Below are 12500 nucleotides of genomic sequence, written 5' to 3'. Positions count from 1 at the left end.
CAAACCTCTCCCCGAATGGAAATTTCCTCGGAGACGGTAGAAGCGGGAAAGCTTTCCTCGACCGGGCCGACAGAGCGGCGAGGTGGAAACCTGCCGCAAGGCGAGCATAAACGTGGCGCACACACACGCGCTGACTTCAGGAGAAGAAGGCTGTGTGTTAGCGTCACCACAGACGACGCACAGATGTTCACCCGAAACAGAGAGAGAGAGAGAGTGTGTGTGTGTGTGTGGGTGTGTGTTGGGGTTCTATTCATGAAGCGGCCTCGTTTTGCATGTCTACATGTTCACTTTGTGTATGTGAGGTGGGCGGGGGTTGGCCTTGCATGTGCACAAGTCACCCAGGCGCCATTTAAAGTTCAAAGTCGGGCAAAAGGCATGCTAGATATAGATCACATGGTTCCCTGCTCCTCTTAAATGCTACCTTGCAGCCACACACACACACACACACACACACATGCTCTATACGATCCCTCTCTCTACTTAGACGCGAGCTGGAGGGCCCGGGCGGCCAGCGAGACCTTTTTAGCCAGCAATTGCACTCCAACCACCACATCAAGGACCCTTTGCTTTGATTTAACCTATGTAGAAGGGTGTATGCATCTGTGTATGATTGTGTGTGTGTATGATGATATAAAGACGCCCATGTGGCAGTGAATGTATTTTAGGTCCTGCCACAGTATAGCCCCACTTGAGAGGTCAGAAAAGGCTTGTGCTAGGAGGCTACAGGTGTTAGTGACGCGATAGGATGTCAGCGAGGTTAATAAAATAAACAGAACTCATCTTCTGATTGCTGGGGAGGATAATCAGATCAGACGAAGCAGGGATTTGAAATTACTTAATCCGTTTCCGTCATGTCTGCGCGCCAGACCAAATTGACATTGTGTTTTTACTTGATGGAGGGGCAAGTTGTTGTGCGTGCGCCGAAGTGAATTGGCGGTCGGGGACGGGGCGTTGTGTTAAGTGATTGCAACGAGGTGCTGGTGCTGCTGGCCAAGAACCAGGCAGCCTGCGTCCAAGCTGGCCCTCTAACCCTGGGGCTCTGCAGAGTCTCCACTGCCAGATAACACGAGACCACAGAATGGATCTGGTGTTATCTGGACCCCACCCTTAAAGGAGCAGTGGGTAGGATTGGTGAGGTGAAACCAACTTTTTCCTATATAAAATAAAGGGCTTATTCGAAGGGCATGTAAACACACACATTTTTATTTTCATGGGATTAAACCCTTATTGAAACATACTTATGAATGTTTCAACACACTGAAACTTTAACAATCCTAACAATCAAAATACGGTCATGTTCGGTGTTTCTGGTATCTTTCATTGCTTTATGCATCTACTTTAATACCACTGGAAGTGTCGACTCAAACGACGACTCACCTTACGCGAGCGTGTGTGTTTTGCGTTTCTTCTTGCGTGTCTCATGGGTCGAATGCAAAAACTGTTAACTGATTCGCCGCAATGACTCAACGTGTGTGTGTGCTCTTATGCATTGTGCTCATTATCACACGCTCTCCAACTTTAACATGGGACTGTGTGTTTGATCTCCCTCTCTCTCTCTCCCCCCCCCCCCCTCCACAGAGGAGTCGTCGACCACGCTGAACGTGGCGTCCTACATCCTGATCGGGGTGGGCGCCCTCACCATGTCCATGGGCTTCTTCGGCTGCATCGGCGCCGTCTATGAGATCCGGTGTCTGCTGGGCCTGGTGAGAAGCACGTCTCAGACCCCCGGGGTCATAAAGAGAGCGCCGGGGGGGGCCGGGGGGGGCCAGCTGGCTGCAGAGACGCTCGTAAATAGACCGGGGGGGGGGGGGGAGACATGTGCGTTTAGTCAGTCCCACCTGTCTGACTAGCGAAGAGCCCGGCGCACGCTGGGTAACCACCGTGTGACTCGTAGTGATTCACCTCAGCACGCCGCTTTTAAACGCAACGTATCAAACCTGTGTGTGTGTGTGTGTGTGTGTGTGTGTGTGTGTGTGTGTGTGTGTGTGTGTGTGTGTGTGTGTGTGTGTGTGTGTGTGTGTGTGTGTGTGTGTGTGTGTGTGTGTGTGTGTATGTGTCGGCAAGAGAGCACTTAGGGCTTTGTGTTAAAACACCTTGGATTATTACAACCAAAGCTGGTGTGTGTGTGTGTGTGTGTGTGTGTGTTGGGGTTCTGACCTGCAAGTGGTTCACAGAGAATCACTAGTGACCTAATTTTTTTTTTTTTTTTAGAGACAGTGACCAGCTGGCACCCCTTATGTTATCCCCAAATACCCTCCACACACACACACACACACACACACACACAAGGAGCAGCTTTGCCATTCACACACCACACACCACACACACTCACGCACACCTTGTCACAAACACACATTGTCACACACACCACACCATGTAGTGGTGTAGTGTCGGATTGGACAGGGTCGCTCTGCCATGGAGGATGTTTAACAGATTACATCGTCTTTCTACGTTCAGTGGGTGCATCCGGGGATTAAAATGTAAGACAAAGCATCCGTGAAGAAGAATTAATGGCAAATGAAAATGAAAGGTGGTGGTGATGGTGGGGGGTAACAGGTCTCAACAGGGCTTTCAGAGAATAACAAACGTACAAGACGTCACATGTGCTACGACCCTAAATGACTATCAGACGGAGCAGGGCGGTAACGCGGCAGGAAGGGGCCGGCCGGGGGCATTCATAGGCCGTTACACAACACACATACCAACACACTAAGTTGTGTTGGTATTCGAATTTCAAGCTGTCTGTGTGTGTGTAAGGCTCTTAACAGCATTGCGTGTGTGTGTGTGTGTGTGTGTGTGTGTGTGTGTGTGTGTGTGTGTGTGTTCGTAGGTGTTTCTGTGTGTGTGTGTGTGTGTGTGGTGTGTGTGTGTGTGTGTGTAGCTTGTGTTTAAACGGCCGTGAGGGGACTGTGACATCCTCTCCGTTGTCTCTCCCCCCCCGCAGTACTTCACCTGCCTGTTGCTGATCCTCATCGCCCAGGTCACCGCCGGTGTGCTGGTGTACTTCCAGCGGGATCTGGTGAGCTGCCGTCCACCACACACACACACACACACACACACACACACACACACACCACCGTCACACACACACACACACACACACACACACACACACACACACCACCGTCACACACACACGCGGTCCACCACACACGCCACCATCACACACACACACGGTCCACCACACACACTGGCCTCACAACACTGCCCCCTTCAAGCACGGGGGGGGGGGGGGGGGGGTCGTCCCAGGCCAACCAGACCAGACCGGGACCCCCTCCGGTTCATTCAGAAGTTAACCGGACAATCCCATTGGATAATCCCTATCGTCCGCAGAGAATCACAGCGTGTGGCCTCGCGTCTCCACTGAGGTGGAGTTACAAGCACTTCGCTGGCTAAACCTCCGTACAGTCAGCGGGAAGAGGAGGCACAACCCAAGAGGGGCGTCCCCTCCTCTTTCCCCAGGGGAAGGCTAGGGAGTTCCGTCCTGCGTCCTTAGCTCCTGCGTCCTTCCCTCTTCTCCTGTTATGACTGCCGGGATCCTATCATGAACACACACACATACCTACAGACACAGACACAGACACGCATAGCTTGGCGTCGGTTGACATGTTCCAGGACTCATCTCTTCGTCGTCTGCCAGGAATCCCCCCCCCCCCCCCCGCCGATGATTCACCCAGCGCTGATTCAGCCAGCCAGGGTGTCTCCGGGGTAATGTGCGTTTCCACAGAAAGAGAGAGAGCGAGGGAATCATTGTGATGAGAAATCGGCGAAGAAGAAGCAAGCGCTGCTATTGTCGATTGTGTAACGCTATGTTTTAATAGGGAACATGTTGGCATGGCTACTGTCAGCCATGGTTACCGTCGTCGCACAAACACCGGGGGGGGGGGGGGGGGGGGGGAAACTCTGAGGTGTCCGGTGAGATGGTGCCCCCTTCAGGGGACACGCGGGAACAATGGGTTTTCAGGAGTTTGCGGGAGTTTTCCGCCCCTCTGGGTTTCCTGTTGGCACAAGTGACTTGAACATTGACTCAGTGGTAAGGCATCTCGACCCGACGTGAACCCCTCCGGGAAAACCCCCTTTTTAAAAGCAAAAGTGAAACGCGTTTCCTGCTCTGAAAGTACCCACAATCCAAACGTACCCACACTCGAAAGTGATTCACGCTTTTACGTTTTCACGCAGTGTCACATGCTAGTATATGTGTGTTTTTCCAGGTGACAAAAAGCACACGCACACGCACACTCACACACACACACTCCAGTGGGTTGTGTGTGCCAGGGGCCCGGGAGCCTGGCTCTGCTCGGCCTCACCCTGTAGAACTCGTGATAAGGGGAGAGGAGCCGCTCCGGGCCCTTCACATGTTTACCTTCCCTCTGACGCTGTGTGTGTGTGTGTGTGTGTGTGTGTGTGTGTGTGTGTGTGTTTGAGCTCCCATGGTGTGTAGCGGCGGGGTGCCTCTGTGTGTGTGTGTGTGTGTGTGTGTGTGTGTGTTTGTTGGTTCTTTGTGTGAATAGGGGTGTGTACGTGTATGAATGTGTCTGTTCATTTGTGTTTTTTGGTAATTTCTGTTTGTGCATGTGTCTGTGTTTGTGGGCGTGTGAGCGCTTGTGGGCGTGTGAGTGTGTTTGTGGGCATGTGTGTGCATGCTTTAATTTGTGTGTTTGGCCGTTTGTGCACGCGCGTGTATGTGTGTGTTTGTGTGTGTGTACGACAGCAAGGGAAAGGGAAAGGACTCATGCAGCACCATGCACCTCCCCGGCCCTGCGGCCCTGTGGCCCCGGGCTGCACCCAGTACTTGGGGTTAACCACAGGGCAGGGCGGCGCGCGGGGCCCCGGGGCGAGGTGCTCCAGCTCTGGTCTGGTCTGGGGGGGGGAGGCAGCACCGCGCTCTGGCCCCACCCTGCCTACACACACGGGGACACACACACACACACACACACACACACACACACACACACACACACACACACCAGCAGGCTTCCATGATGCAGCGTAGGCCCAGCGCAGCAGGGCCTACGCTGCATCATGGAAGCCCGCTGGTGTGTGTGTGTGTGTGTGTGTGTGTGCGCTGGTTTTGGAGCCTACGCTCCAAAACCAGCGCTGGACTGCTCGGGTTTCGATTCATTAAAAACATTAAAAACAATAAGAACAAAGTCGCGTGCAACTTCCATTATCTTCATTATTCTTACACAGACGTGTCCCAAAGTTCGGAACGCTTCCCTTTTCTTTACGGCGTGTTGCTTCCCTCCGCACACCCCCGGGCGCGTCCGGGAGAGAGTACCTGTTTGCACCGAGGCGTTTTAATTACAGTGATTACCATCGGAGCGTTGAAGCAACCCCAAAACACTGAGACTGTTTTTTCCCCATCCTAACTGTATTCCCCCCCCCCTCCCCCTCCCCTTCCCTCCCCTCCCCCCTCGCTGTGTCCCTCCAGCTGCAGAAGGAGATCACCAGCATCATTAACAACATGCTGGTGAACTACACGGGCCAGAACAAAACCACGGACCAAACCTGGGACTACATCCAGAGGACGGTGAGTGGAGTCGCTGCACGCGACGCGACGGGTTCAGACGCACCAAGACACGCTCGGCCTACGCGGTACCGAACCGAGCGTCGGATGATGAGGGGATTGAGGGCACACACACACACACACACACACACACACACACACACACACACACACACACACACACACACACACACACACACATGCATACATATACACATACACGCACATACACAAAGTGGTATCGGCAAACTCTGACCTGCTGACGCTCGGGGCGTTAGCAGGCGGTGAGGGCGCCGAGTTCCAGGCTTTCTACCCCTCGCTTCCTGCCCTCGGTCCCGTTGGCTCTGGGTCTCCTGCCAAGTGTGGCTCTGCCCTGTGGCCGTCTTCAGCCTGAGCCACCGCCAGCACAAAGCCTGTTTTTCCCCCAACAATGGGGCCAGAGCACATTTACATTATGCCCATACAGAAATATTTTTTACTGTTTTTTGTTCTGTTTAGTTTTGCTCCTTTGGTTGTACTTATTGTTTCTCCATGTATTTGTATGGACTCAAGCACATGTCTCTTTCTCTTTCTCTTTCTCTCTTTCTCTTTCTCTTTTTGTCCCGCTCTCTCACTCTTTCTTTGTCACTCTCTTTCTCTCACTCTCGCTCTCTCTCGCTCTCTTTCTCTCTCTCCTTCTCTCTCGCTCTCTCTCTCTCTCTCTCTCCCCCTCTCCCCCCCCCTCTCTCTCTCTCTCTCTCTCCCCCCTCTCCCTCTCTCTCTCTCTCTCTCTCTCTCTCTCTCTCTCTCCCCCTCCCCCCCCCCTCTCTCTCTCCCCCTCCCACCCCCCCTCTCTCTCGCTCTCTCTCTCTCTATCTCCCTCTCTCCCCCTCTCTCTCTCTCTCTCTCTCTCGCCCCCTCACAGATGCAGTGCTGCGGTTGGACCGGCCCGGGGGACTGGATGGACAACCTGGCGATCAAGAACAGCACCGGTGTCCTCTACTCGTGTTCCTGCCGGAACGACACCCTGCCCGGCAGCTCGGTGGCGGAGGGCGGCCTGTGTGAGCACCTCTCCGCCGAGCGGCCCGTCTTCCAAACGGTAAACGGAAGAACCGCCCGTCGGAGGAACCGCCCCGTCCCCATCGGCCCCCCCGCTCGGAGCGTTCTCATTTACATGTCGCGCATTTAGCACACGCTAACAGAAGTCCGTTTGTCGTAAGAAAGTGAAACAATACATCGCTGCCGGTACAGTGAGGATCTTCATGGAGCCAAGTGACAATCGCTAGGTTAACCCGTTCCCCGTACACAACAAAGATAGCTAGGATAAGAGGCTACACAACTAAGTACTTTAACTAAATACGACATACGTGTATGCAATAAGTAATAAGTGCGTGCATTAAGTGCCAGGACGTACAACATACAACAAGTAGGAGGGGGTGGGACGGGGTGACTATGCATGAGTTCTCGCGAGTTCACACGCTGCGGATCATGCAGTTTCAGTGCATGAGCCACGAGGCTCATGCACGGTAGCTTGAAAAACCCACGTGAGGAGATGAACAGACATCTGAGGTCTCAGAGGAGGAGAGTGCTTTTCCTCTGCTTCCAACCCGAATTCGAAAGCGTCACTTAGGTGGTGGATCTGATTGGCTTGGGTCTTTTTGCACAACATATTGCTGCTTCTCTATTTCAAAATCAGCTGCTGCCCGGCCATAGACAGACACATATTCACTGCGAAATGCAAACTTAAAATAACTGGATGGTCTGACAACAGCCACTCCGTGTCCTGACTCACCCAAATCTATTTTCATGTTCTACTTAGTCCCTTGGTATTTCCTTGGTATTTCCTTTCCCCTGATGATCACTCACAGTGGAGGCCCAAGAGGAAATTTGTATATTTTCCAGATGCTGGCGTCATATCATCTAATTACTCACTGTGGTTTCCACAGATGAAGCATCTATTTGAATATGACTTCCTGTACAGGACATTTACTGGTGGCAGGCGCTGCATGCAAAACTTACAGCATTGTGCTTTGCAAACTAGTGTGCGTGCGTGCGTGCGTGCGTGTGTGTGTGTGTGTGCGCGCGCGTGCGTGTGTGTGTGTCTATCGTCAACTCTTCTTGTGTTATTAATGCACGTGCAAAATAGTGATCTGTTGATATGGCCTCAGCGATAAGATCTAATGTTCACATGCTGTAAAGAAGAAGGTGTGAAATGAGAAAGAAGCCGAGCAGATAAACCCTTCTTAGAGAGTGTGATCAACAAGGTTATTGATACCAACACCGCGTCCTGCTGCACCACGAGGGAACACGAAGCCAGGATATATAATTAACGATTGGCACGTCAGCCCATTGTTGAATTGAATGAGTGTGCAGCCGCACGCCTTCACATCGTTAGTTGGACATGACTGGACGGGTCTGTGGGGAAACTCCCAGCATGCAACTCTGTCTCCCGGCCCTGTCATCTGAGGCCTGTGTGTGTGTGTGTGTGTGTGTGTGTGTGTGTGTGTGTGTGTGTGTGTGTGTGTGTGTGTGTGTGTGTGTAAATGCTTCTGTGTCTTAATCCCTTGTTTCCCCTTTGTCGGTCCCGTTGCCTTCATCTCCCTTCCCTTCCTCATCGTTTCCTTTAATCTGTTTATGTTAAGGTGTGTGCACACTTTGACAGTTAGCCGTTGACAGTTTGGAACCTGCCACCTTGTTAGCCAAACATTCTTTAGTTGGGTGTAGGCGTTTGTCTGGGCAGTGTGCAAGCAAATTGTATTTACATTCCCCATGCAAGATAAAGTGGAGAAATGCTAGCAAAATGCAAATGCAAAAAATGCAAAATGTATTCCTGCTTTGGATGAGGGAGAGAACCGTTACTGTCTCATTATATCTTCACAGAAAGAACATCCGATAGCTTTCTGAAGCCAATGATAGACCTCTTATTATACCCATTGGATCAAACTGAGCTGTTGTCTCCGTTTTCAGTCCATGTACTTATATAAATGGTTGCTAATACACAAGTAGATAGCCTGGATATTCCAGTCATTATAAAACAGCTCCGCTTACACTATCCTCGTAGCCGAAGACTGTTTGCTTTGTGTTTATATTTTGGTCGAACTTTGTTTCCTACATTAAAAAAATGACGAGCCGGTCCAACTCTTTTTAAACAGCATCGTTTCCCTAGACTTGGACGTTGGAGTAGAAGTACTTTGTGGACTAATCTGTTCACTGTCCACACGGTGTTGGCACTGGGCTGTAGGCGCCAGTGATTTAGAACGCAGTAGCTCTCTAATGAATCCACCTTGGGGGGGCGACCGTGTTCTTCAGTACCAATGCACCCCATGCCCTCGGTCAACTGTCTGTGTTTGTAGTCAGCTGTGTATCCTGCATAGAGTCACGTCCACCGGCAACGCGCTATCTATGCTGTTCTAAACCTAAACCTGCATTCTCTCTCTCTCGCTCTCTGTCTCGCTCTCTCTCTCGCTTTCTCTCGCTCTCTGTCTCTCTCTCTCTCTCTCTCTCTCTCTCTCTCTCTCTCTCTCTCTCTCTCTCTCTAGGGCTGCATAAGCAGCGTCGAGGGGTGGATCTATGACAACTGCGGAGTTATTCTTGGAATCTGTGTTGCGGTCGCCGTAGTGGAGGTATCTATCCCTGTGTGTGTGTGTGTGTGTGTGTGTCCAAGTGCACACAAGTATGTGTGGCTGAGCGGGGGGGGGGGGTTATCTGTCATAATTAGCACTGCAGACATGGCAGGCATGCCTGCGCGTGTGGCCGTGTGGCCGTGTGTGTGTGTGTGTGTGTGCGCCGGCGGCTGTGTTGACCACTGTGTGTGTTGTGCCCGCAGCTCCTGGGGATGATCCTGTCCATGTGTCTGTGCAAGAGCGTCGTCGTGGAGGACTACTCCAAGGTCCCCAAATACTGAGCTTCAAATCAGCTGTAGCGCACACACACACACACACACACACACACACACACACACACACACACACACACTCCTCTCTCTGTCTTTATCTCCCACACACCATCGAAATCCCTCTATCTCGTTCTATCTCCCTGTGTGTGTGTGTGTGTGTGTGTGTGTGTGTGTGTACGTGTGTGTGTGTGTGTGTGTGTGTGTGTGTGTGTTTAAAGACAAACACTCACACACACACACACAGGACAAAATATCTCCCGTTCACTCATACACAGAGCACACGGCGTAGCAGCTGTCACCACGCTCTCTGAGCACACAGCTGTGTACATTTCTTATTTTGAGTCACACCCACACGCACATGTTTGTGTGTGGGTGTGTGTGTGTGTGTGTGTGTGTGCAAGCCTCTCAGTCCAGCTGGACTCGTGGACTTCATGGACTGGAGTCGTTGGCCTCACGTTGCCACATGAATGACATATTGTAGAAATGAAATGAAAGGAGTCCTTGTTTGTTTTGGCGGGACGCACGAGTTGCTGTAGCATCTTTTCTTTGTAGTAAGTTAATATTGATGTGCGGACGTGTGAGTGGATCCCTGCATCGCATCGCTTCCGGGACACTTGTCGGGCTCCCTAGCCAGGCAGAGAGAGCACTTGAGGGACGTTTGTGGGGATGAGAGCGCCTCCTTCCATCGTAGGAGCAGTGGGTGGAGGTCGGGGGGGGCGGGGGGGGTCACACCAGCATAACCCCATCACCCTGTAGTCTGTGACACCCACATCGGGGGGGGGGCGGTATCACAACCCAACCCAACCCCTAACACCACCCACCTCGCGCCCCCCCACCCCCCCCCTGGGCTCTCTCTCTCTGGGCAGTCTCCGGCGTCCAGACCAGTTCTGCGTGGAGATCTGCACTATGTGGGCGAGTGTGTGTGTGTGTGTGCGTGCGTGCGAGCGTTTATGTGTGTCCACGTTGCATCCAGTGAGTTATCTTTGTTATTATTATAATTATTTTCATGTTGTCACTTTTTTCAACTGTGTGTGTATATATATATATATATATATATATATATATATATATATATATGACTCTGCGAGGGGATTATTGCCTTCTTGTTTCTGTGCGGTCAGCAGTGTTGTAAGGGAAGAGTGGTCTCCCACATACTTTTTGTTTGAGTTGTTTTTTGTTTCCGTTCTTTTGTGTGTTTAATGATGTACAGACTCGGCAGCCACAGCACTATTGAGGGCCAAATATGAACTCAAAGCCCCATATTTTAGTTTGTCAGGCTGTTATCTCCATTCCAACTCACCTCCTTTTTTTAAAGTGTCTTTTTCTAGTGGGAACTAATTAACGTTTCATTTTGTTTCAGGCTTCTTGCTAAATATTTACTTACACTTTTGGTAATGACTGATTTATTACAGTTCAACACTTTTCTCCCACAAACAAATGAACAGGACAAAGAAATAATACGGAAACAACAGGTGATTACCTTATGACTTTTTGTTGTATTTGAATTACATACATTTTGTCTGTGGAAACCACAAATGTCTAAAGAAAATCCAAATAAAATGTTTTCCTGAAAAAGCATAGGCCTAATATATCAGTATTTAAACCCGACTAAACTAGACACTAATTCAAAACCGGCAACATTAATTTAATTTAAAAAAAAATGAAGGTTTTTTATTTTGTTACACCTATTTTACATGTTCGAAAAATGTCCTGTGTAAAATAACCAAATCTTTTCCCAGTTTTATGTTAATTGTTTCTTTTTGTATTTCTTTTTTGTATTATCAGGACTTGTCAATAAACGAGACAGAAATATATTTTAGTATTTACTATCATTGAAGACTATCGACTATATCTACTTAAAAAAAACCTTTGCGCTCAACTCATTTGAAGTTCAAAGGTTATTTTTTTTTTTTAATCTTTGGGAAGGTAGTTTGTTTGGAAGCTGCTATTCGTAAATCTACCACACGGTGGCGATGTAACATCATTTGTTGGATTGAAGAACAGTTATTATTCAAGAATAGATTCAACCAGTGGCTGTTATTATTTTTGAGTCATCGGTCTCAAACTCAATGGATAAACCAAATAAAGGCCACAAACCATTCTTGTCTTCTAATACATCAGATAGTAATTAATTGACAATGAAACCAATGACAGTTGAGAACAATCTGACTGTTCAACTTCCTAACAAAGATTAAAAGGCAATTACTCTTATCGCGTCCTCCTAGACATGAACACCTCACTGCAGTGATCACAAATTGAGTCAAACAAAGGAAGAAGTATGAGAGTAAGAATGTGATTCTTTGAGCTTCACTTAGATACCTTTTGCGGTGCATTTTTGACACCTACATTTGCATTTCAATGAAATCATCTCTCGCCCCTCTTTCTCTCCTTCACACACCTCTCCTCCCCCCTATCTCCCTCTCTGTCTCTCTCTGTCCCCACACACACACACACACCCTCTCCTCGCCCATCTTTCTCTGTCGTCGTCATACACACACCTCTCCTCCCCCCATCTCTCTCTGTCCCCCCCCCCCCCCCCACACACACATGCTTCTCCTCCCTCCATCTCTCTCTGCCCCCCCCCCCCCCCCCCTACACACCTCATCTCCCCCGTTCTCTGTCTCTCTCTCTGTCCCCTTCCCCCCTACCCTCTCTCCTCGCCCCTCGTGCTCCACTGGGTGTATTGAACCTCAAAGGGGGACACACTTCAACCTGAGAGTAGTGTCATTCCATCAAAGTCCATCTCTCTTACCTTCCTTGGCCGCACGGAGCCAGGCTGAGCCATGTGACCGTGACTTCCTGCCCGGCGTGGCTTTTTTTTGTGGGAAACCACTGGTGGTTTGTCAAGCACTGGAGAAGAATGCTCCCCATCCATCCCCATTCCCGTGTGTGTGTGTGTGTGTGTGTGTGTGTGTGTGTGTGTGTGTGTGTGTGTGTGTGTGTGTGTGTGTGTGTGTGTGTGTGTGTGTGTGTGTGTGTGTGTGTGTGTGTGTGTGTGTGTGTGTGTGTGTGTGCGTGCGTCTCTAGCAAGTGGCGAAAACACGAAACGACAAGCGGAGGGTCTCACACGCCATTACTCCTGATGAAACTGAACGCTTCGCCAGCGGGAACAGAAGAAAA

The 12500-nt window shown here is 50.3% G+C and overlaps 1 protein-coding gene across 1 annotated transcript in view; it reads left to right on the top strand.

Moving 5' to 3' along the window:
* Window positions 1–11194, top strand: part of cd82b (CD82 molecule b) — a 19293-nt gene extending 8099 nt beyond the window's left edge. The window contains exons 4-9 of the mRNA XM_084477461.1: window positions 1579–1703; window positions 2945–3019; window positions 5432–5530; window positions 6411–6584; window positions 9025–9108; window positions 9312–11194. Coding sequence (XP_084333587.1) covers window positions 1579–1703; window positions 2945–3019; window positions 5432–5530; window positions 6411–6584; window positions 9025–9108; window positions 9312–9389 — 635 coding nt within the window. The 3' untranslated portion in view covers window positions 9390–11194. The remainder of the gene's footprint in view (window positions 1–1578; window positions 1704–2944; window positions 3020–5431; window positions 5531–6410; window positions 6585–9024; window positions 9109–9311) is intronic.
* Window positions 11195–12500: the final 1306 nt, after the last annotated feature.

The sequence above is a fragment of the Micromesistius poutassou genome (genome assembly GCF_964030765.1).
Source record: "Micromesistius poutassou genome assembly, chromosome: 13".
Taxonomy (NCBI): Eukaryota; Metazoa; Chordata; class Actinopteri; order Gadiformes; family Gadidae; genus Micromesistius; species Micromesistius poutassou.
This window is presented reverse-complemented; position numbering and strand designations above follow the sequence as displayed.